We start from the raw sequence: 27,616 nt of genomic DNA, 5'->3' as shown, positions 1-27,616 counted from the left end.
GGCGCCACCACTTGGCAAATCTAGGCATTTGCCTAGGGCGCCGGCCACTGGAGGGCGGCATTTCGGCCCCCCCCCGTGCCGCGGGAGTACCTGTCCTGCGGCTGTGTATATAAAGCTTGCGGCGGCGGCAGCGGGGGGTCCCTGCAGTCAAGAAATAACGAGCGCTATCCGCCTGGCTACGCGGAAGTGCTTCTGTTGTGGAGACACTGGCCGCACGCTGATTGGCTGAGATTCAGCCAATCAGTGTGCGCCGTGCGGCCAGTGTTTTCACAACATAAGCGCTTCCGCGTAGCCAGGCGGATAGCGCTCGTTATTTCTTGACTGCAGGGACCCCCCGCTGCCGCGAGCTTTATATACACAGCCGCAGGACAGGTACACACACCCCCCGGCACCGGGGCGCCCCCACCCCAACTCGCCTGGGGCGCTCCGGTGCCTTGCACCGGCCCGGTCACAAACACAAATATTATAGGGAAAAAAAAATACGTATATAACAAAACACACACAAAATAAGATATGTAGATGGATATATAGGTGTAATTGTATGAGGAGAAGTAAACACAAAAGTGTGAATAGTCACAAAGAAATGAAAATACACTTCACAAACCACATGTATACTGTAAATACTGTTCACTAATAGAAATATCAGTGTAAACCACTAAGATCTCGGAAAACATTAGGGACAATATCTGAAGAAAGTTCCATCAAGGTTCAATAACTCCAAAGTGAGAGGATGATAATATATCTGGGCTAATGATAGCAGAATAAGAAAACCTATAAACGGGGCGGAGCAAGAACAAAAGTAAGAACAATAGAGGAAATAATGAACAAGGATTGTTAGTGTTAGATATATGTGGTAAATATAATCATATGCGCAGTGGTTAGACAGCGAGACATAATATACTTAGTAATAATTATTTACTGTGATGTATGCGTAGATATGTATGTTGTTATGCATATATGTATGCTGTTTCTCTTCTTTTTCTTTTGTTGTTTTTTAAGTTGTAAGCTTTAACAAAATTTCAATTAAAAAAAATCATTGAATTAAAAAAAAAAGTAGTACAAACAGTCTGATCCACATTCCAGGATTATAACAGGTGGTCTTAGATCTAGACTTTACCCTTTCTAGACCTTGGATATTTTGGGGAATATATACCTCTCAATAATGTAAGAAAATGACACCAGATATACAAATACTACTTATTAGGATGGCGGCGGCGGCTGTCAAGAAGACCATCTTATCACAATGGATCTCGACAGCCCCCGACACCTATAAGCTTGGTCTTTCCCAGAATAATATACCTCTTTCAGATGGATTGGACGGAGACAGTACTTCAAAAGGAGAAATTAGCTACAAAATTTTTTGAAACTTGGTTACCACACGTACGTACTCTGTCGGTCCCTCTGGAGGAGGCTTGGAGAAATTCTCTCAAATACAACTTGGTATATTGCAGGATAACTGGATACAGAGCCCCCTTTTTAGGGTTACGGAGAGTCCTGCATAGCTCATGTAAATATTGATGAATATGACAGAACTCTGGGAGGCAATGGAGTCATCTGCCGCCGGGCTCCTGCTCTCAAGGGGGCACCTCTCCTCCCCTGCAAGGTTAAATAAGTTAATTGAAAGCCAATGATATCACTTCTGTGGCCGAGTTCTGAGAAATGTGTGCTATACATACATACATACATACATACAGATATAGATCAGGGTTGCCAACCCTCCCGGAATTTGCGGGAGTCTCCCGAAAATCGAGTCCTTCCTCCCGGCCCCCGGAAGGGTGGGCAACCCTCCCGGAATCAGGGGGACCCCCACTGAGCCCCCCGATCGCGGCATTTATATGCCGCAATCCGCGGGTCTCAGGGGAGGAGCTAAAACGGCACAATCGTGTCGTTTTAGCCCCGCCCCCTCCATGGATATCAGTTATTTAGCCTATTTCCCGTAATGGAGGTGGGGCTTAATGACGTCACAATTAAGCCCCGCCCCCAAAATTCGTAATGAAAGATTCCTCTCCGGGCTTCTCCCGGAGAGGATTTTTTGAAAGTCGGCAACCCTGATATATCTTGCCTCCGGGCAACTGGAGCGAACTTACGCCACTGATATGGGCCAAAATGTATATCCTTATTATGGAGGATAAAATGAGTGAATCGTTATGTTAAGAAGTATTACTGGTGAAATATAATGTATATGTAATGCTAAGAATGTTTTTTATCTTTTATACGGCAATGAATAAGAAAAAATAAATAAAACCTCTATTTTAACAAAAAAAAAAAAAACAGGTGCTGCAGATCCAGGTGCAGGCAGGAACCTGGACCGGTCTGAGAGTTAACCAAAACTGTTGTTGTACTGACAGTCGTCGTAGGTTGGCAAACCAATGTCATCGGGGCTATCTGTAGGAGATCCCCGCCTTCCTGTTTGAATTTCCTCAGGGGTACCGGAGGAAAGACACACGGAAGACGTAACTTCCATGCAATTGATAGTGCATCTGTGAAACTGAAAACATTTTTTCAAGTAAAAATCAGAGAAAAGCTTGTGTGATTGCCTGAGGCAACCCCTGCTGAAATAACGGTGCACCAGCTTCCTGCTAGCACCACCAAAAAACTGGGGAGCTGAGGTTATAGGGGAGAGGAGCCGAGCATCCTGGGAACCCTGAAAGCTTTGCTGATTGGTGCCCCATCCTCTGGGTCTGCCTACAACCCCTATGTCACCCTGTGGTCCCCATGAACCTCGAAGTAAGAGAGAGTAAACCAAAGGTAAGTCTGCCATAACGTTTAATTCTGGAATTTACAAAATATAGATTTATTTATAAAAAATTCCCCATGCTGCATGCATGGAAAAGCTTTCTCTGATGTCTAACAAGATACATTTTTTTGCTAAAACATTTCCCACATTCAGGACATGAAAATGGTTTTTCACCTGTATGTACCCTCTCATGTTTAACAAGACTGGATTTATCAGTAAAACATTTCCCACATTCAGAACATGAAAATGGTTTCTCACCTGTATGTACCCTCTCATGTGTAACAAGATTACATTTATTTGTAAAACATTTCCCACATTCAGGACATGAAAATGGTTTCTCACCTGTATGTACCCTCTCATGTTTAACAAGACTGGATTTATCAGTAAAACATTTCCCACATTCAGAACATGAAAATGGTTTCTCACCTGTATGTACCCTCTCATGTAGAACAAGATTGTATTTATTGCTATAACATTTCGCACACTCAGAGCATGAAAATGGTTTCTCACCTGTATGTACCCTCTCATGTAGAACAAGATTGTATTTATTGCTATAACATTTCCCACACTCAGAACATGAAAATGGTTTCTCACCTGTATGTCCCCTCTCATGTATAACAAGACTGGATTTATCAGTAAAACATTTCCCACATTCAGAACATGAAAATGGTTTCTCACCTGTATGTCCCCTCTCATGTATAACAAGACTGGATTTATCGCTATAACATTTCCCACATTCAGAGCATGAAAATGGCTTCTCACCTGTATGTCCCCTCTCATGTGTAACAAGACTAGATTTAGCAGTAAAACATTTCCCACATTCAGAACATGAAAATGGTTTCTCACCTGTATGTACCCTCTCATGTACAACAAGATTGGATTTCTTACTAAAACATTTCCCACATTCAGAGCATGGAAATGGTTTCGCACCTGTATGTACCCTCTCATGTGTAACGAGAGAGAGTTTAGAAATAAAACATTTCCCACATTCAGGACATGAAAATGGTTTCGCACCTGTATGTACCCTCTCATGTACAACAAGATTGGATTTATCAGTAAAACATTTCCCACATTCAGAGCATGAAAACGGTTTCTCACCTGTATGTATCCTCTCATGTGCAACAAGATTGGATTTCTGACTAAAACATTTCCCACATTCAGAGCATGGAAATGGTTTCACACCTGTATGTACGCGCTCATGTACAACAAGACTGGATTTATCAGTAAAACATTTCCCACATTCAGAGCATGAAAACGGTTTCTCACCTGTATGTATCCTCTCATGTGTAATAAGACTAGATTTATCGCTATAACATTTCCCACATCCAGAGCATGAAAACGGTTTCTCACCTGTATGTATCCTCTCATGTGTAACGAGACTGGATTTATAAGCAAAACATTTCCCACACTCAAAACATGAAAATGGTTTCTCACTTGTGGGGTGCCTTGGATGTAAAACAGAATCTGACTGATTTATAGAACTGTCACCAAACTCAGAACTGGATGATATTGTATCATCTTTATTGTCTGTACTGTGTGTAGTAAGGTCTGAATGATCAGGAGAAGGTTCCTCATGACTAGAGGGACCAGATGAAATATCTGCACTGTGACATGTTGGGTGTGTATTGGGGATAATGGGGATTTCTTCTGGAGAATCTTGTCTGATGTTCTTATCTTCTAGTATATAATCTGGAGACACAATGAGATCTCCCTCCGAAGTATTCCTGCTTGTGCGCCCATCTACAGGAAACAGATGAATGACAACAGACAAAATTTGTTGCATTGAGAAACAAATGTTCATGGATGTTTTATCACTTACACTGAACATGTCTAATGCTGCGCACACACTGGCCGATATATCGCTGGTCCGTCAGCCACTGGGCACCAGTAATAGGTCTGTAACCAACGTGAGCTCCGCAACAGAGCGGATGGGCAATATATTGGTACATTGTTCAATGTGTACAAAAGGGAAAGAGCAGGAGTATAATAGGGGCTGATGGCTCCTGATGTATGAGATACACCAGAGAGTGCGGGGAGGAGACTGGTCAGATCTCTGGGCTGGTAACACACAGTGACATGATGTGAGGGGGAGAGCAGGAGTATAATAGGGGCTGATGGCTCCTGATGTATAAGATACACCAGAGAGTGCGGGGAGGAGACTGGTCAGATCTCTGGGCTGGTAACACAGTGACATGATGTGAGGGGGAGAGCAGGAGTATAATAGGGGCTGATGGCTGCTGATGTATAAGATACACCAGAGAGTGTGGGGAGGAGACTGGTCAGATCTCTGGACTGGTAACACATAGTGACATGATGTGTGGAGGAGAGCAGGAGTATAATAGGGGCTGATGGCTCCTGATGTATGAGATACACCAGAGAGTGTGGGGAGGAGACTGGTCAGATCTCTGGGCTGGTAACACACAGTGACATGATGTGAGGGGAGAGCAGGAGTATAATAGGGGCTGATGGCTGCTGATGTACGATATACACCAGAGAGTGCGGGGAGGAGACTGGTCAGATCTCTGGGCTGGTAACACACAGTGACATGATGTGAGGGGGAGAGCAGGAGTAGAATAGGGGCTGATGGCTCCTGATGTATGAGATACACCAGAGAGTGTGGGGAGGAGACTGGTCAGATCTCTGGGCTGGTAACACACAGTGACATGATGTGAGGGGGAGAGCAGGAGTATAATAGGGGCTGATGGCTCCTGATGTATGAGATACACCAGAGAGTGCGGGGAGGAGACTGGTCAGATCTCTGGGCTGGTAACACACAGTGACATGATGTGAGGGGGAGAGCAGGAGTATAATGGGGACTGATGGCTCCTGATGTATGAGATACACTAGAGAGTGTGGGGATTAGACTGGTCAGATCTCTGGGCTGGTAACACACAGTGACATGATGTGAGGGGGAGAGCAGGAGTATAATAGGGGCTGAGGGCTCCTGATGTATGAGATACACCAGAGAGTGCGGGGAGGAGACTGGTCAGATCTCTGGGCTGGTAACACACAGTGACATGATGTGAGGGGGAGAGCAGGAGTATAATAGGGGCTGAGGGCTCCTGATGTATGAGATACACCAGAGAGTGTGGGGAGGAGACTGGTCAGATCTCTGGGCTGGTAACACACAGTGACATGATGTGAGGGGAGAGCAGGAGTATAATAGTAGCTGATGGCTCCTGATGTATGAGATACATCAGAGAGTGTGGGGAGGAGAATGGTCAGATCTCTGGGCTGGTAACACACAGTGACATGATGTGAGGGGAGAGCAGGAGTATAATAGGGGCTGATGGCTCCTGATTTCTGAGATATCTGTAAAGCTGTATTAACAGAACAAGGATATACTGGGCCAAAAGGTAATGGGGTGAAAGATTCAGAAAGTGAGAGTTTTCCCAGCAATAAATTACATGGCAAAATCAACCTGGTTTTGCAATGTCAATGATTGCCGCTTTAAAAAAAAATGGGAAAACTCCCAAATCTGTTACTTTCTGAAAGTCTCACCCTATTACATATGACCCACTGAATGTAATAAGTGATTATTGCTCACCTGTGCTGATATCTGTAGGGATTTCCTCTATATCTTCTTTCTTATCAGACACATAAGACTCTTCTCTTATCCTCATATCCGTTACATAAGTCTCTTCTTCCTCTGTATCTTCTGCCTTAATGTCAGTCACATCCATCTCTTCTTCTCCCTTTATTTCTTCAACCTTAATATCAGACATTTCTTCACATCGAACCTACAAATAAATATCACATTAGTAATGTCTGATGCTAGTGAGATTACACAGTACAATATCCATGCATAAAACAGACAGACAGACACACTCAGACACACACACAACTGCTGCAATTCATATAGTGACAGTCACTTAGGTATATTGGGGAGACCATAATTCCCTGATCCTCCTGTGGGGTCCTGTGATTGTCCTCTGTGCAGTGCTGGGCATACTTGCCTACCCTCCCGGAATGGCCCGGAGGGTCCCGCAAATCGGGTCCCCCTCCCGGCCCCCCAGGAAGGTGGGCAAGTCTCCCGCATTGTAGCCACAGCCCCTGCTCCCCCCTTCCCCACTGTATAAATTTCTGAATTTCGCGGGTCCGCGGGGAGGGGGTGGGGCTAAAATGCCCTCCCCCCATACACTGTCCCGCAAATTAATGAGGCTGCTGGCCAATGACATCTCTCTGGGGTATATCTGTTACTGGGCCCATCATCCTCGCCCCGCCCCGCCCCGAAAAAACGAAACCTCGTCCAGCCCCCCGTTCACTCCTTACTGGGCCCATCTGTAGGAGACACACAGTGACTGAGGACATGGTATATATGTGATTATCCTGGGAATACAGAGGACGGGACATCTCTCTGCGGTATCTCTGTTACTGGGCCCATCTGTAGGAGACACACAGTGACTGAGGACATGGTATATATGTGATTATCCTGGGAATACAGAGGACGGGGACATCTCTCTGGGGTATCTCTGTTACTGGGCCCATCTGTAGGAGACACACAGTGACTGAGGACGTGGTATATATGAGATTATCCTGGGAATACAGAGGATGGGGACATCTCTCTGGGGTATCTCTGTTACTGGGCCCATCTGTAGTAGACACACAGTGACTGAGGACATGGTATATATGTGATTATCCTGGGAATACAGAGGACGGGGACATCTCTCTGGGGTATCTCTGTTACTGGGCCCATCTATAGGAGACACACAGTGACTGAGGACATGCTATATATGTGATTATCCTGGGAATACAGAGGACGGGGACATCTCTCTGGGGTATTCCTGTTACTGGGCCCATCTGTAGGAGACACACAGTGACTGAGTACATGGTATATATGTGATTATCCTGGGAATACAAAGAACGAAGACATCTCTCTGGGGTATCTCTGTTACTGGGCCCATCTGTAGGAGACACACAGTGACTGAGGACATTGTATATATGTGATTATCCTGGGAATATAGAGGACAGGGACATCTCTCTGGGGTATCTCTGTTACTGGGCCCATCTGTAGGAGACACGCAGTGACTGAGGACATGGTATATATGTGATTATCCTGGGGATACAGAGGACAGGGACATCTCTCTGGGGTATTCCTGTTACTGGGCCCATCTGTAGGAGACACGCAGTGACTGAGGACATGGTATATATGTGATTATCCTGGGAATACAGAGGACAGGGACATCTCTCTGGGGTATTCCTGTTACTGGGCCCATCTGTAGGAGACACGCAGTGACTGAGGACATGGTATATATGTGATTATCCTGGGAATACAGAGGACGGGGACATCTCTCTGGGGTATCTCTGTTACTGGGCCCATCTGTAGGAGAAACGCAGTGACTGAGGACATTGTATATATGTGATTATCCTGGGAATACAGAGGACGGGGACATCTCTCTGGGGTATCTCGGTTACTGGGCCCATCTGTAGGAGACACACAGTGACTGAGGACATGGTATATATGTGATTATCCTGGGAATACAGAGGACGGGGACATCTCTCTGGGGTATCTCTGTTACTGGGCCCATCTGTAGGAGACACACAGTGACTGAGGACATGGTATATATGTGATTATCCTGGGAATACAGAGTACGGGGACATCTCTCTGGGGTATTCCTCTTACTGGGCCCATCTGTAGGAGACACGCAGTGACTGAGGACATGGTATATATGTGATTATCCTGGGAATACAGAGGACGGGGACATCTCTCTGGGGTATCTCTGTTACTGGGCCCATCTGTAGGAGACACACAGTGACTGAGGACATTATATATATGTGATTATCCTGGGAATACAGAGGACAGGGACATCTCTCTGGGGTATCTCTGTTACTGGGCCCATCTGTAGGAGACACACAGTGACTGAGGACATTGTATATATGTGATTATCCTGGGAATACAGAGGACGGGGACATCTCTCTGGGGTATCTCTGTTACTGGCTCCATCTGTAGGAGACACGCAGTGACTGAGGACATGGTATATATGTGATTATCCTGGGAATACAGAGGACGGGGACATCTCTCTGGGGTATCTCTGTTACTGGGCCCATCTGTAGGAGACAGGCAGTGACTGAGGACATGGTATATATGTGATTATCCTGGGAATACAGAGGACGGGGACATCTCTCTGGGGTATCTCTGTTACTGGGCCCATCTGTAGGAGACACGCAGTGACTGATGACATGGTATATATGTGATTATCCTGGGAATACAGAGGACGGGGACATCTCTCTGGGGTATCTCTGTTACTGGGCCCATCTGCAGGAGACACACAGTGAATGAGGACATGGTATACATGTGATTATCCTGGGAATGCAGAGGACGGGGACATCTCTCTGGGGTATTCCTGTTACTGGGCCCATCTGTAGGAGACACACAGTGACTGAGGACATGGTATATATGTGATTATCCTGGGAATACAGAGGACGGGGACATCTCTCTGGGGTATCTCTGTTACTGGGCCCATCTGTAGGAGACACACAGTGACTGAGGACATGGTATATATGTGATTATCCTGGGAATACAGAAGACGGGGACATCTCTCTGGGGTATTCCTGTTACTGGGCCCATCTGTAGGAGATACACAGTGACTGAGGACATGGTATATATGTGATTATCCTGGGAATACAGAGGACGGGGACATCTCTCTGGGGTATCTCTGTTACTGGACCCATCTGTAGGAGACACACAGTGACTGAGGACATTGTATATATGTGATTATCCTGGGAATACAGAGGACGGGGACATCTCTCTGGGGTATTCCTGTTACTGGGCCCATCTGTAGGAGACACGCAGTGACTGAGGACATGGTATATATGTGATTATCCTGGGAATACAGAGGACGGGGACATCTCTCTGGGGTATCTCTGTTACTAGGCCCATCTGTAGGAGACACACAGTGACTGAGGACATGGTATATATGTGATTATCCTGGGAATACAGAGGACGGGGACATCTCTCTGGGGTATCTCTGTTACTGGGCCCATCTGTAGGAGACACACAGTGACTGAGGACATGGTATATATGTGATTATCCTGGGAATACAGAGGACGGGGACATCTCTCTGGGGTTTTCCTGTTACTGGGCCCATCTGTAGGAGACACGCAGTGACTGAGGACATGGTATATATGTGATTATCCTGGGAATACAGAGGACGGGGACATCTCTCTGGGGTTTTCCTGTTACTGGGCCCATCTGTAGGAGACACGCAGTGACTGAGGACATGGTATATATGTGATTATCCTGGGAATACAGAGGATGGGGACATCTCTCTGGGGTATCTCTGTTACTGGGCCCATCTGTAGGAGACACACAGTGACTGAGCACATGGTATATATGTGATTATCCTGGGAATACAGAGGACGGGGACATCTCTCTGGGGTATCTCTGTTACTGGGCCCATCTGTAGGAGACACACAGTGACTGAGGACATGGTATATATGTGATTATCCTGGGAATACAGAGGACAGGACATCTCTCTGGGGTATCTCTGTTACTGGGCCATCTGTAGGAGACACGCAGTGACTGAGGACATGGTATATATGTGATTATCCTGGGAATACAGAGGACGGGGACATCTCTCTGGGGTATCTCTGTTACTGGGCCCATCTGTAGGAGACACGCAGTGACTGAGGACATGGTATATATGTGATTATCCTGGGAATACAGAGGACAGGGACATCTCTCTGGGGTATTCCTGTTACTGGGCCCATCTGTAGGAGATACACAGTGACTGAGGACATGGTATATATGTGATTATCCTGGGAATACAGAGGACGGGGACATCTCTCTGGGGTATCTCTGTTACTGGACCCATCTGTAGGAGACACACAGTGACTGAGGACATTGTATATATGTGATTATCCTGGGAATACAGAGGACGGGGACATCTCTCTGGGGTATTCCTGTTACTGGGCCCATCTGTAGGAGACACGCAGTGACTGAGGACATGGTATATATGTGATTATCCTGGGAATACAGAGGACGGGGACATCTCTCTGGGGTATCTCTGTTACTAGGCCCATCTGTAGGAGACACACAGTGACTGAGGACATGGTATATATGTGATTATCCTGGGAATACAGAGGACGGGGACATCTCTCTGGGGTATCTCTGTTACTGGGCCCATCTGTAGGAGACACACAGTGACTGAGGACATGGTATATATGTGATTATCCTGGGAATACAGAGGACGGGGACATCTCTCTGGGGTTTTCCTGTTACTGGGCCCATCTGTAGGAGACACGCAGTAACTGAGGACATGGTATATATGTGATTATCCTGGGAATACAGAGGACGGGGACATCTCTCTGGGGTTTTCCTGTTACTGGGCCCATCTGTAGGAGACACGCAGTGACTGAGGACATGGTATATATGTGATTATCCTGGGAATACAGAGGACGGGGACATCTCTCTGGGGTATCTCTGTTACTGGGCCCATCTGTAGGATACACGCAGTGACTGAGGACATGGTATATATGTGATTATCCTGGGAATACAGAGGACGGGGACATCTCTCTGGGGTATCTCTGTTACTGGGCCCATCTGTAGGAGACACACAGTGACTGAGCACATGGTATATATGTGATTATCCTGGGAATACAGAGGACGGGGACATCTCTCTGGGGTATCTCTGTTACTGGGCCCATCTGTAGGAGACACACAGTGACTGAGGACATGGTATATATGTGATTATCCTGGGAATACAGAGGACGGGGACATCTCTCTGGGGTATTCCTGTTACTGGGCCCATCTGTAGGAGACACGCAGTGACTGAGGACATGGTATATATGTGATTATCCTGGGAATACAGAGGACGGGGACATCTCTCTGGGGTATCTCTGTTACTGGGCCGTCTGTAGGAGACACACAGTGACTGAGGACATGGTATATATGTGATTATCCTGGGAATACAGAGGACTGGGACATCTCTCTGGGGTATCTCTGTTACTCGGCCCATCTATAGGAGACACACAGTGACTGAGGACATGGTATATATGTGATTATCCTGGGAATACAGAGGACGGGGACATCTCTCTGGGGTATCTCTGTTACTGGGCCCATCTGTAGGAGACACGCAGTGACTGAGGACATTGTATATATGTGATTATCCTGGGAATACAGAGGACGGGGACATCTCTCTGGGGTATTCCTGTTACTGGGCCCATCTGTAGGAGACACGCAGTGACTGAGGACATTGTATATATGTGATTATCCTGGGAATACAGAGGTCGGGGACATCTCTCTGGGGTAGCTCTGTTACTGGGCCCATCTGTAGGAGACACGCAGTGACTGAGGACATGGTATATATGTGATTTCCTGGGAATACAGAGGACGAGGACATCTCTCTGGGGTATCTCAGTTACTGGGCCCATCTGTAGGAGACACACAGTGACTGAGGACATGGTATATATGTGATTATCCTGGGAATACAGAGGACGGGGGCATCTCTCTGGGGTATCTCTGTTACTGGGCCCATCTGTAGGAGACACACAGTGACTGAGGACATGGTATATATGTGATTATCCTGGGAATACAGAAGACGGGGACATCTCTCTGGGGTATTCCTGTTACTGGGCCCATCTGTAGGAGATACACAGTGACTGAGGACATGGTATATATGTGATTATCCTGGGAATACAGAGGACGGGGACATCTCTCTGGGGTATCTCTGTTACTGGACCCATCTGTAGGAGACACACAGTGACTGAGGACATTGTATATATGTGATTATCCTGGGAATACAGAGGACAGGGACATCTCTCTGGGGTATTCCTGTTACTGGGCCCATCTGTAGGAGACACGCAGTGACTGAGGACATGGTATATATGTGATTATCCTGGGAATACAGAGGACGGGGACATCTCTCTGGGGTATCTCTGTTACTGGGCCCATCTGTAGGAGACACACAGTGACTGAGGACATGGTATATATGTTATTATCCTGGGAATACAGAGGACGGGGACATCTCTCTGGGGTATCTCTGTTACTGGGCCCATCTGTAGGAGACACACAGTGACTGAGGACATGGTATATATGTGATTATCCTGGGAATACAAAGGACGGGGACATCTCTCTGGGGTATCTCTGCTACTGGGCCCATCTGTAGGAGACACGCAGTGACTGAGGACATGGTATATATGTGATTATCCTGGGAATACAGAGGACGGGGACATCTCTCTGGGGTATTCCTGTTACTGGGCCCATCTGTAGGAGACACGCAGTGACTGAGGACATGGTATATATGTGATTATCCTGGGAATACAGAGGACGGGGACATCTCTCTGGGGTATCTCTGTTACTGGGCCCATCTGTAGGATACACGCAGTGACTGAGGACATGGTATATATGTGATTATCCTGGGAATACAGAGGACGGGGACATCTCTCTGGGGTATCTCTGTTACTGGGCCCATCTGTAGGAGACACACAGTGACTGAGCACATGGTATATATGTGATTATCCTGGGAATACAGAGGACGGGGACATCTCTCTGGGGTATCTCTGTTACTGGGCACATCTGTAGGAGACACACAGTGACTGAGGACGTGGTATATATGTGATTATCCTGGGAATACAGAGGACAGGACATCTCTCTGGGGTATCTCTGTTACTGGGCCATCTGTAGGAGACACGCAGTGACTGAGGACATGGTATATATGTGATTATCCTGGGAATACAGAGGACGGGGACATTTCTCTGGGGTATCTCTGTTACTGGGCCCATCTGTAGGAGACACGCAGTGACTGAGGACATGGTATATATGTGATTATCCTGGGAATACAGAGGACAGGGACATCTCTCTGGGGTATCTCTGTTACTGGGCCCATCTGTAGGAGACACACAGTGACTGAGGACATGGTATATATGTGATTATCCTGGGAATACAGAGGACGGGGACATCTCTCTGGGGTATCTCTGTTACTGGGCCCATCTGTAGGAGACACACAGTGACTGAGGACATGGTATATATGTGATTATCCTGGGAATACAGAGGACGGGGACATCTCTCTGGGGTATTCCTGTTACTGGGCCCATCTGTAGGAGACACGCAGTGACTGAGGACATGGTATATATGTGATTATCCTGGGAATACAGAGGACGGGGACATCTCTCTGGGGTATCTCTGTTACTGGGCCCGTCTGTAGGAGACACACAGTGACTGAGGACATGGTTTATATGTGATTATCCTGGGAATACAGAGGACTGGGACATCTCTCTGGGGTATCTCTGTTACTCGGCCCATCTATAGGAGACACACAGTGACTGAGGACATGGTATATATGTGATTATCCTGGGAATACAGAGGACGGGGACATCTCTCTGGGGTATCTCTGTTACTGGGCCCATCTGTAGGAGACACGCAGTGACTGAGGACATTGTATATATGTGATTATCCTGGGAATACAGAGGACGGGGACATCTCTCTGGGGTATTCCTGTTACTGGGCCCATCTGTAGGAGACACGCAGTGACTGAGGACATGGTATATATGTGATTATCCTGGGAATACAGAGGACGGGGACATCTCTCTGGGGTATCTCTGTTACTGGGCCCATCTGTAGGAGACACACAGTGACTGAGGACATGGTATATATGTGATTATCCTGGGAATACAGAGGACTGGGACATCTCTCTGGGGGATCTCTGTTACTGGGCCCATCTGTAGGAGACACGCAGTGACTGAGGACATGGTATATATGTGATTATCCTGGGAATACAGAGGACGGGGACATCTCTCTGGCGTATCTCTGTTACTGGGCCCATCTGTAGGAGACATGCAGTGACTGAGGACATGGTATATATGTGATTATCCTGGGAATACAGAGTACGGGGACATCTCTCTGGGGTATCTCTGTTACTGGGCCCATCTGTAGGAGACACACAGTGACTGAGGACATGGTATATATGTGATTATCCTGGGAATACAGAGTACGGGGACATCTCTCTGGGGTATCTCTGTTACTGGGCCCATCTGTAGGAGACACGCAGTGACTGAGGACATGGTATATATGTGATTATCCTGGGAATACAGAGTACGGGGACATCTCTCTGGGGTATCCCTCTTACTGGGCCCATCTGTAGGAGACACACAGTGACTGAGGACATTATATATATGTAATTATCCTGGGAATACAGAGGACAGGGACATCTCTCTGGGGTATCTCTGTTACTGGGCCCATCTGTAGGAGACACACAGTGACTGAGGACATGGTATATATGTGATTATCCTGGGAATACAGAGTACGGGGACATCTCTCTGGGGTATCCCTCTTACTGGGCCCATCTGTAGGAGACACACAGTGACTGAGGACATTATATATATATATGTGATTATCCTGGGAATAGAGAGGACAGGGACATCTCTCTGGGGTATCTCTGTTACTGGGCCCATCTGTAGGAGACACGCAGTGACTGAGGACATTATATATATGTGATTATCCTGGGAATACAGAGGACGGGGACATCTCTCTGGGGTATCTCTGTTACTGGCTCCATCTGTAGGAGAAACGCAGTGACTGAGGACATGGTATATATGTGATTATCCTGGGAATACAGAGGACAGGGACATCTCTCTGGGGTATCTCTGTTACTGGGCCCATCTGTAGGAGACAGGCAGTGACTGAGGACATGGTATATATGTGATTATCCTGGGAATACAGAGGACGGGGACATCTCTCTGGGGTATCTCTGTTACTGGGCCCATCTGTAGGAGACACGCAGTGACTGATGACATGGTATATATGTGATTATCCTGGGAATACAGAGGACGGGGACATCTCTCTGGGGTATCTCTGTTACTGGGCCCATCTGCAGGAGACACACAGTGAATGAGGACATGGTATACATGTGATTATCCTGGGAATGCAGAGGACGGGGACATCTCTCTGGGGTATTCCTGTTACTGCGCCCATCTGTAGGAGACACACAGTGACTGAGGACATGTATATATGTGATTATCCTGGGAATACAGAGGACGGGGACATCTCTCTGGGGTAGCTCTGTTACTGGGCCCATCTGTAGGAGACACGCAGTGACTGAGGACATGGTATATATGTGATTATCCTGGGAATACAGAGGACGGGGACATCTCTATGGGATCTCTGTTACTGAGCCCATCTGTAGGAGACACGCAGTGACTGAGGACATGGTATATATGTGATTATCCTGGGAATACAGAGGACAAGGACATCTCTCTGGGGTATCTCTGTTACTGGCCCATCTGTAGGAGACACGCAGTGACTGAGGACATGGTATATATGTGATTATCCTGGGAATACAGAGGACGGGGACATCTCTCTGGGGTATTCCTGTTACTGGGCCCATCTGTAGGAGACACGCAGTGACTGAGGACATTGTATATATGTGATTATCCTGGGAATACAGAGGTCGGGGACATCTCTCTGGGGTAGCTCTGTTACTGGGCCCATCTGTAGGAGACACGCAGTGACTGAGGACATGGTATATATGTGATTTCCTGGGAATACAGAGGACGAGGACATCTCTCTGGGGTATCTCTGTTACTGGGCCCATCTGTAGGAGACACACAGTGACTGAGGACATGGTATATATGTGATTATCCTGGGAATACAGAGGACGGGGGCATCTCTCTGGGGTATCTCTGTTACTGGGCCCATCTGTAGGAGACACACAGTGACTGAGGACATGGTATATATGTGATTATCCTGGGAATACAGAAGACGGGGACATCTCTCTGGGGTATTCCTGTTACTGGGCCCATCTGTAGGAGACACGCAGTGACTGAGGACATGGTATATATGTGATTATCCTGGGAATACAGAGGACGGGGACATCTCTGGGATATCTCTGTTACTGGGCCCATCTGTAGGAGACACGCAGTGACTGAGGACATGGTATATATGTGATTATCCTGGGAATACAGAGGACGGGGACATCTCTCTGGGGTATCTCTGTTACTGGCTCCATCTGTAGGAGACACGCAGTGACTGAGGACATGGTATATATGTGATTATCCTGGGAATACAGAGGACAGGGACATCTCTCTGGGGTATCTCTGTTACTGGGCCCATCTGTAGGAGACAGGCAGTGACTGAGGACATGGTATATATGTGATTATCCTGGGAATACAGAGGACGGGGACATCTCTCTGGGATATCTCTGTTACTGGGCCCATCTGTAGGAGACACGCAGTGACTGAGGACATGGTATATATGTGATTATCCTGGGAATACAGAGGACGGGGACATCTCTCTGGGGTATCTCTGTTACTGGGACCATCTGTAGGAGACACGCAGTGACTGAGGACATGGTATATATGTGATTATCCTGGGAATACAAAGGACGGGGACATCTCTCTGGGGTATCTCTGTTACTGGGCCCATCTGTAGGAGACACGCAGTGACTGAGGACATGGTATATATGTGACTATCCTGGGAATACAGAGGACGGGGACATCTCTCTGGGGTATCTCTGTTACTGGGCCCATCTGTAGGAGACACGCAGTGACTGAGGACATGGTATATATGTGATTATCCTGGGAATACAGAGGACGGGGATATCTCTCTGGGGTATCTCTGTTACTGGGCCCATCTGTAGGAGACACACAGTGACTGAGGACATGATATATATGTGATTATCCTGGGAATACAGAAGACGGGGACATCTCTCTGGGGTATTCCTGTTACTGGGCCCATCTGTAGGAGACACGTAGTGATAATCACATATATACCATGTCCTCAGTCACTGCGTGTCTCCTACAGATGGGGCCAGTAACAGAGATACCCCAGAGAGATGTCCCCGTCCTCTGTATCCCCAGGATAATCACATATATACAATGTACTCAGTCACTGCATGTCATTTTAGCTCCTCCCCCTCCTCTGAGACCCGAGGATTGAGGCACTTTAATGCCGCGATCTGGGTGGACAGCGGGGGTCCCCCCTGAATCCGGGAGGGTTGCCCACCCTTCCGGGGGGCCGGGAGGGGGACCGATTTTCGGGAGACTCGGCAACCCAGTATTATTCCTCAAATTTCCCCTGAATCTTCCTACCTGTAGTTTCAGTGCATGTTCCCGTGTTCTGTTGCTCCTCTTCCTGTGAAGAATGTCTCCCACCTGTACCTTGTTAAAACCCTCTCTCATGTCCCCCCTTTCCCTTCTCTGCTCTAAACTATACAAATTAAGATCTTTTAGTCTTTCCTGGTACGTTTTGTGATGTAGGCCATGCACCATTTTAGTTGCCCTTCTTTGTACAGTCTCTAATGTATTTATATCCTTCTGAAGATATGGCCTCCAGAACTGAACACAATACTCTAGGTGAGGTCGTACCAATGACCTATACAGCGGCATTATTACTTCTTTCTTTCTACTGCTGATACCTAGGGTTACCACCTTTTTGTTGAGAGATTCCCGGACAGTGGCCCGCCCCTTGACACACACCCAGCCCACCCACTGCCCCGCCCCTGTCCCACCCCCAGCTCCACCCTTTGACCCGCCTTATGTTGATATTTTTTTAACCTTTGCTTCAATCTCATTCTTGATTTTGCATACCATAATGCTAGTTACATGTTACATCATACACAGTAATGCCCATTAAACGTTATGGCACACTGTGATGCCCATTACATGTTACGCCATACACCGCAATGCCCATGACATGATATGCCAGGACTGAAAAGGTTCTTTATGAGGAGGATCAAGAAAGAAAGTGCGCGCCGCAGGCGCGCACCAAAAAATTTCAACGTAATGCCGATTACACGTCACACACCCATTACATAGTATACAAAATGCCATAGCATACCACATGCCATAATGCCCATTACATATTATGCTACACACCATGATGCCCATTACACATTATGCTTATTACTTGTTATGCCAGGACTCAATTTTCGGTACTCTTTACCTAGCACGGCGCCCACGATCTTGATCGTGGGCATCGTGAGGTAAAAAATCGCGTTGGTCGCGTCGTGTGCGGGCTAAAGGTGCCCGGACGCGACGCGATGCTCACGATTTCCCATTGAAAACCATGTTAAACATGGAAATCGTGTCGGTCGCGTCGCGGCCGGCCATAAATGTGCACACGATGGCCACGACGCGATGCCCACGATTTGCCATAGGAATTAATGTTAAAAGGCCCGATGGACACGATTTTCATGTTAAATGGCTCAATGGACCCGATTTTACCATAGTAAACAATGTTAAATGGGCCTTAGAGCCCAAATAGGCACAATTAACCCTTAAATGTCCCCCCAAATTTTTTAACGCCACCCCACGATCCACGCCAACCCGAAGCGTGGCGAGCGCAGCGAGCCCGCGAGGGGCGGCGGTACGCGCCCTCCGACCTTTTCATGCCCTACTATCCACGTCGGCGTGGAGTTGAGAATAGAATAGTGTGGCGAGCGCAGCGAGCCACCGAGGCCCGAAGCGTGGCGAGCGCAGCGAGCCCCGCGAGGGGACGCGGATACCTTCACAGGTAAACGCGTCCCCTCGCGGACTTCACAGGTGTCCGCGTCGCCACGGACACCTGTGAAGCCCGCGAGGGGACGCGTATAACTGTGAAGGTATCCGCGTGCGCTCGCCACGCTTCGGGCCTCGGTGGCTCGCTGCGCTCGCCACACTATTCTATTCTCAACTCCACGCCGACGTGGATAGTAGGGCATGAAAAGGTCGGAGGACGCGTACCGCCGCCCCTCGCGGGCTCGCTGCGCTCGCCACGCTTTGGGTTGGCGTGGATCGTGGGGTGGCGTTAAAAAATTTGGGGGGACATTTAAGGGTTAATTGTGCCTATTTGGGCTCTAAGGCCCATTTAACATTGATTCCTATGTGGAAATCGCGGGCATTGAGGCATTTGACATAAAAATCGTGTCCATCGGGCCTTTTAACATAGATTCCTATGGCAAATCGGGGGCATCGCGTCGCGGCCATCGTGTGCACATTTATGGCTGGCCGCGACGCGACCGACGCGATTTCCATGTTTAACATGGGTTTCAATGGGAAATCGTGGGCATCGCATCGGTCGCGTCGCGGGCAGGCATAAATGTACCCGCGATGCCCGCGATGGGCGCCGTGTTAGGTAAAGAGTACCCAATTTTCTAAGATAGGGACAACACGGACACCGTAATGCCGATTACACATCACACATCCATTACATAGTATAACACATGCCATAATGCCCATTACATGTTATGTCACACACCGTGATGCCCATTAAACATATGCCACACACCGTGATGCCCATTAAACATATGCCACACACCGTGATGCCCATTAAACATATGCCACACACCGTGATGCCCATTAAACATATGCCTCACACAGAGTTGCTCATAATACAAATGCCACACACAGATGCACATTAGATATGCCACATACCATTATACATATGCCACAGATGACCATAGACCATTACAGACATGCCACAACCCATGATGCCCATTATACATATGCCACACATTGCGATTTTATATTGAAAAAACAAAATGGAAAGTGTGCAGGATTATCAGCAGAGCCAGTACCTTGAACTTCAAGCAGCATACCCAGCTCAGCCTCTGTTTATCACACTTTCAACTTCATCTAGCAGCACTGCACTGAATGTACCTGTGACTCGGAGTGCAGAGGTCAGACAGTGCCAGTGTAATTATTCTGACAGGTCAGTCACAGCAGGCAGCCAGATTTAGAACCAGGCACTCACCACGGTGTGCCGGAGCTGGAGGTGAGGTGTGTGTGTCTCCGACTGAGACTCACGCAGTGCTGAGCGCGTGCAACCCGCCGGAGGAGCTCGGGAGGAGGTGGAGTCAATGACACGCACACTGTCTGTGTGTGTCCATCCCGCCTCCCTCCTCCAGACGAGCGCCGCGGCGGAGTGACTGACAGTGTCACTCATGACACTGCGCCACCCCCCGCTGCCTCCTTTGTCACGATCATGGCCGGGCCGGCTGGACAGGGGGTTCATTCCCGGACTATGTATAGTCCGGGGAAGCCACCCATCCGGACTCCGGATGCCGGTCTCAATTACCGGACTGTCCGGAGTAATCCCGGACGGGTGGTAACCCTACTGATACCTCTCCCTATGCAACCAAGCATCTGACTTGCCTTCTTCATTGCTTTGTTACATTGCCTACCTGCCTTTAAGTCCCCTGAAAGTGACACCTAGATCCCTCTCTTCCTCAGTATTTTCCATTATAGTGCCATTTATACTATATTTAGTCTGGATTTTTGACACCCAAGTACATGATTTTGTAACAAGTCACCAAAAGCTGCTCCCTCATAATAATAATAATAATAATAATAATAATAATAATAATAAAAAGCAGAGGCTGCTCAACTATATAATAATAACACCAGAGGCTGCTCCCCCTGTATAACATTAGTAACAGGATGCCACAGGCTGCTCCACCTGTACAACAGGACACCAAAGGCTGTTACCCCTGTATAACCGCTAACGCTACCAACCACTTCCCCTGGATAACAGGATGCCACAGGCTGCTCCCTCTGTAGAACATTGTATCAGGATGCCACAGACTGCACCCCCTGCATAACAGGACAGCACAGGCTGCACCCCCTGCATAACAGGACAGCACAGGCTGCTCCCCCTTGTATAACAGGACACCACAGGCCGCTCCCCCTTGTATAACAGGACACCACAGGCCGCTCCCCCTTGTATAACAGGACACCACAGGCCGCTCCCCCTTGTATAACAGGACACCACAGGCCGCTCCCCCTTGTATAACAGGACACCACAGGCCGCTCCCCCTTGTATAACAGGACACCACAGGCCGCTCCCCCTTGTATAACAGAACACCACAGGCCGCTCCCCCTTGTATAACAGAACACCACAGGCCGCTCCCCCTTGTATAACAGAACACCACAGGCCGCTCCCCCTTGTATAACAGAACACCACAGGCCGCTCCCCCTGCATAACAGGACACCCCAGGCCGCTCCCCCTGCATAACAGGACACCCCAGGCCGCTCCCCCTGCATAACAGGACACCCCAGGCCGCTCCCCCTGCATAACAGGACACCCCAGGCCGCTCCCCCTGCATAACAGGACACCCCAGGCCGCTCCCCCTGCATAACAGGACACCCCAGGCCGCTCCCCATGCATAACAGGACACCCCAGGCCGCTCCCCCTGCATAACAGGACACCCCAGGCCGCTCCCCCTGCATAACAGGACACCCCAGGCCGCTCCCCCTGCATAACAGGACACCCCAGGCCGCTCCCCCTGTATAACAGGACATCACAGACCGCTCCCCCTGTATAACAGGACAGCACAGGCTGCTCCCCCTGTATAACAGGACAACACAGGCGGCTCCCCCTGTATAACAGGACAACACAGGCGGCTCCCCCTGTATAACAGGACAGCACAGGCTGCTCCCCCTGTATAACAGGACATCACAGGCCGCTCCCCCTGTATAAAGGACATCACAGACCGCTCCCCCTGTATAACAGGACACTACAGGCCGCTCCCCCTGTATAAAAGGACACCACAGGCCGCTCCTACTGTATAACAGGACACCACAGGCGAGGTGGGGGTGCTCCCTCACCATCCGGTGATGGCGAGGGAGTGTAGAAGCACTCCAGCAGCAGAAGAGCCGGCAGTGGCGCCAGTAGAAGGCAGAGGGTACCAGAAGCGGTGACAGACTCCGGAGCAGTGCCACGAGCGGAAGAAGAGTACTCTGCGGCCTTGTGCGATCAGGAGGCGGCGGCAGCAGTCCTAGTAGAGCCGGCACCCGGGCCAAAAAACCTGGCAGCACCAGAAGAAAGAATCTAAGGACCAGAGATAGCTGAAGCATGTGGGATGCAAATGAGCTAACAAAGCTTCCCGCTGCAGCCTCTCCCATCATCCAGGGTGAGTCGCCATTATGCAGAAGATAGAGAGACACAAAACAGTAGGCAGGGGATAGAGAGAGACAGAACGGTATGGAGGGGATAGTGAGATGCAGAATGGTAGGGAAGGGATATAGAGATGCAGTATGGTAGGGAGGGGATAGGGAGACACAGGACCGTAGGGAGGGGATAGTGAGATGCAGAATGGTAGGGAAGGGATAGAGACACACAAAATGGTAGGGAGGGGATAGAGAGATGCAGAACAGTAGGGAGGGGATAGAGAGACACAGGACGGTAGGGAGGGGATAGTGAGATGCAGAATGGATAGAGAGACACAGAACAGTAGGGAGGGGATAGAGAGACACAGGACGGTAGGGAGGGGATAGGGAGATGCAGAATGGTAGGGAAGGGATATAGAGATGCAGAATGGTTGGGAGGGGATAGGGAGACACAGGATGGTAGGGAGGGGATAGTGAGATGCAGAATGGTAGGGAAGGGATAAAGAGATGCAGAATGGTTGGGAGGGGATAGGGAGACACAGGATGGTAGGGAGGGGTTAGTGAGATGCAGAATGGTATGGAGGGGATAGAGAGACGCAGAATGGTAGGGAAGGGATAGAGAGACACAGAACAGTAGGGAGGGGATAGAGAGACGCAGAACAGTAGGGAGGGGATAGGGAGACACAGAACTGTAGGGATGGGATAGAGAGACACAAAACAGTAGGGAGGGGATAGAGAGACACAGAACGGTATGGAGGGGATAGTGAGATGCAGAATGGTAGGGAAGGGATATAGAGATGCAGAATGGTAGGGAGGGGATAGGGAGACACAGGACGGTAGGGAGGGGATAGTGAGACGCAGAATGGTAGGGAAGGGATAGAGAGACACAGAACAGTAGGGAGGGGATAGAGAGACGCAGAACGGTAGGGAAGGGATAGAGAGACACAGAACAGTAGGGAGGGGATAGAGAGACGCAGAACAGTAGGGAGGGGATAGGGAGACACAGAACTGTAGGGATGGGATAGAGAGACGCAGAACAGTAGGGAGGGGATAGAGAGAGACAGAACGGTAGGGAGGGGATAGAGACACAGAACGGTAGGGAGGGGATAGAGAGACACAGAACGGTAGGGAGGGGATAGAGAGACACAGAACGGTAGGGAGGGGATAGAGAGACACAGAATGGTAGGGAGGGGATAGAGAGACACAGAACAGTAGGGAGGGGATAGAGAGACACAGGATGGTAGGGAGGGGATAGGGAGATGCAGAACAGTAGGGAGGGGATAGAGAGAGACAGAACGGTAGGGAGGGGATAGAGAGAGACACAGAATGGTAGGGAGGGGATAGAGAGACACAGAATGGTATGGAGGGGATAGAGAGACACAGAAAGGTATGGAGGGGATAGAGAGACACAAAGCCGTAGGGAGGGGATAGAGAGACACAGAATAGTAGGGAGGGGATAGAGAGACACAGAACAGCAGGGACGGGATAGAGAGATACAGAACAGCAGGGAGGGGATAGAGAGAGACACAGAACGGTAGGGAGGTGATAAAGAGACACACAACGGTATAGAGGGGATAGAGAGACACAGAACGGTAGGGAGAGGATAGAGAGACACAAAACGGTAGGGAAGGGATAGAGAGACACAATGGTAGGGAAGGGATAAAAAGAGACACAGGGCAGTAGGGAGGGGACAAAAAGAGACACAGGGCAGTAGGGAGGGGATAGAGGGACACAGAATGGTAGGGAGGGAACATAGAAAAGCAAAATGGTAGGAAGGGGATAGGGAGAAGCAGAACAGTAGGGAGGGGATAGAGAGACATGGAATGGTAAGGAAGGGATAGAGAGACAGAACGGTAGGGAAGGGATAGAGAGACACAAGACGGTAGGGAGGGGATAGAGAAATGCAGAACGGTAGGGGGGATAGAGAGATGCAGAATGGTAGGGAGGGGATAGAGAGACACAGAATGGTAGGGAGGGGATAGAGAGACACAGAATGGTAGGGAGGGGATAGAGAGACACAGGACGGTAGGGAAGGGATAGAGAGACACAGAATGGTAGGGAGGGGATAGAGAGATGTAGAATGGTAGGGAGGGGATAGAGAGATGCAGAATGGTACGGAGGGAATAGAGAGATGCAGAACGGTATGGAAGGGATAGAGAGACGCAGAACGGTAGGGAGGGGATAGAGAGACAAAGAATGGTAGGGAGGGGATAGAGAGATGTAGAATAGTAGGGAGGGAATAGAGAGACACAGAATGGTAGGGAGGGGATAGAGAGATGCAGAATGGTAGGGAGGGGATAGAGAGATGCAGAATGGTAGGGAGGGGGGGAAGCGGTCATCTATTAGAATGAACTTAGGTCTACAGTCATTAGGTCAACCCCACTAGGTCGACTGGCGGGAAGGTCGACCTGACTTAAGGTCGACATGGGCCAAGGTCGACATGACTTAAGGTCGAATTTGCATAAAGGTTGACATGAGGAAGGTCGACTGGTCATAAGGTCGACATGGGTTTTTCACTGTTTTTTTGAGCCGACAGGCGGTATTTCATGCCCTACCATCCACTAGGGCGCGGAGGAGGTTATTAAAGTTGTGGCGAGCGAAGCGAGCAATGCGAGGGTCCGATTCTCATTGCCAACTGTGTCCATGTCGACTGTGCCGACATTCGGGTAAAAAAACAGTGAAAAACCCATGTCGACCTTATGACCAGTCGACCTTCCTCATGTCGACCTTTATGCAAATTCGACCTTAAGTCATGTCGACCTTGGCCCATGTCGACCTTCCTGCTAGTCGACCTAGTGGGGTTGACCTAATGACTGTAGACCTAAGTGTGGTCTGACAGATGTACCGATTCCGGGAGGGGATAGAGAGATGCAGAATGGTAGGGAGGGGATAGAGAGAGAGAGAGAGAGAGATGAAGAATGGTAGGGAGGGGATAGAGATGGATGCAAACTACATCTATTAGCAAAATATACCTCTGGTGTGGTTATGCACACATTAAATACCTTTAAGAAAGAATATACAACTGTATAAACTATTGTATTGTGGCCTTAGGCACAAAAACAGATTTAATCCACAAAGGGAAGATATAACAGCAAATATAGAGACACAGAAAGGTAGGGAGGGGATAGAGCAGTGGTAGGGAACCTCAGTATACGGCCCCCGGAGCCCGCCCACCCTCTCGACGGCTGTACAGCGAGTCAAGTACAGGTGAAATCTCGTGAGAGCTACTGACCTCTCGCGAGATTTCGCCTGTATGAGACTCCCTGCACAGCCGCCGGACCACACAGACCGGCGACTCGTAACCTGCGGCAGCCGCCGGAGCGTGGGACGGCTGCCTGCAGGATGATTTGTACGGTTTTTTTTTTTATATAAATGGCCCCCGGGGCATTATGCCTCATTGAAAATGGCCCTCGGACCTCAGAAGGTTCCCCACCCATGGGATAGAGAGATGCAGAACGGTAGGGAGGTGACAAAAACAGATTTAATCAACAAAGGGAAGATATAACAGCAAATATAGTTAATTACAATGAGACTATTTATAACAAACAGATCATTATACAAATCTAGAGTTACAGCAAACAGATACTTATACTAACAGTCTATAGTATTTCAGCAGATAAATATAACATTTCAGAGATGGAAAATTTCAGAGAATTAAAGCCAACAAATATACCTTTTTGTATGAAAGTGCGTCCCGGGTCCAGGAGTTTATCAGTCTGGGTGTGTCTGACCAGATTCCTTTCTGATGCCTGGTTTTATGTACTGTATACAATAGAAAATCAACAGTACACAATGAAATCTCTTTTCATTGGTCTGAGAGACACACACCCTTTAAGCCATCAATGGCCCACACACTGGCTTTGTTCAGTATATAGATTCAGGGTCCCGCCTTGCAACTTAGTCATAACTATCTTCATACAGGTATCTACTTATACTAAACAATAGATATATACCATACACTTATACAGTATGTATATATATATATATATATATATATATATATATATATATATATATATATATACACATACACACATATATGGGATGCAGTTGAAATCCTGGCGGTCGGAATCCTACCGTTCAAAATCCCGACCGCTGAAATCCCGACACTTTCTCCCTCCGAGCGTAGCGAGGCACCGGGCCTGCTGTGTGGCGAGCGCAGCGAGCCCACAAGGGGGGGTCCACGCACGCACGCCCCCCCCCCCCCCCTTTGTCGGGATTGTGAACACCGGGATTTCATACCAGTCATATATATGTAGATGCGGGCGGCACTCAACGCAGACTCAGTAAGGAATATAAAAAGCCTTTATTCCAACGGTGTTTCGGGGGGGGGGGTATGGGTGAAAACCGGACCAGGACAAAACCCCCGGACCAGACATCAAACTCTGCATTTTGGAGCTTGTAGCCTCCGGCCCGGGGGGTGTCCTGTTCGGGGGTGTCCTGTCCGGGGGGCTGCCTGTGACACCTGTCACCAGGTAGAGGAGGGGGGGGTAGAATAAAGCCTCCCTGTATGGTCCGGACATGTAGCAAAAACCGGACGGTCCGGACCACACGGGGAGGCTGTAATCTCCCCTCCCCCATGTCCCTGGTGATAGCTATCACAGGGACCCCCCCCCGGACAAGACACCCCCCAGGCAGGACACCCCCCGGACCGGACCCTATAAGCTCCGGACTGCAGATTTTGATGTCCTGTCCGGCGGTCCGGAGTTTAGTCCGGGTCCGGTTTTTACATAATCCCGTTTCGGGGTATAGCACCCCCGTTTTCAAGGACAGACAATGTGCGCACAGCACCAAACCATATAAATACACATAAGCACATGAATAAAACCCACCCCCACACACCCCTGGCGTGGACACGCCCGTACTCACGATCACCACGATCAGCTGTGGACTGCAGGCAAACGCCGTCAATCTCCGGGAGTGTGTAGCTCTAATCAGCTTCCCCCTGCTGTCACATCACAAGGGTTCCTAGAGCCAAACGGAGCTTCCACGTCCCGGGAAAGCGGTCAGGTGACCGCACCTATCCAATCAGCGCTCAGCAGTGTTGTAGTCTGGTAGCCAGGCAACCTGTAAACAAGA

At 48.9% G+C, this 27,616-nt stretch overlaps 2 protein-coding genes across 2 annotated transcripts in view; both read right to left on the bottom strand.

The window, feature by feature from the left end:
* Positions 1-27,616, bottom strand: part of LOC146009552 (uncharacterized) — a 485,071-nt gene that overhangs the window by 327,479 nt on the left and 129,976 nt on the right. The window lies entirely within an intron of this gene.
* LOC146010167 (uncharacterized) lies at positions 369-27,562 on the bottom strand. Its single transcript, XM_083151134.1, has 4 exons — positions 27,407-27,562; positions 26,211-26,299; positions 6,285-6,477; positions 369-4,477 (listed from the first exon to the last, which is right to left on the bottom strand). The coding sequence occupies exons 3-4, from the start codon at positions 6,460-6,462 to the stop codon at positions 2,799-2,801; spliced, it is 1,857 nt and encodes a 618-aa protein (XP_083007260.1). The 5' UTR covers positions 6,463-6,477; positions 26,211-26,299; positions 27,407-27,562; the 3' UTR covers positions 369-2,798.

This window comes from Crinia signifera, chromosome 6 (genome assembly GCF_055691185.1).
Source record: "Crinia signifera chromosome 6, ASM5569118v1, whole genome shotgun sequence".
NCBI classification, from domain to species: domain Eukaryota; kingdom Metazoa; phylum Chordata; class Amphibia; order Anura; family Myobatrachidae; genus Crinia; species Crinia signifera.
This window is presented reverse-complemented; position numbering and strand designations above follow the sequence as displayed.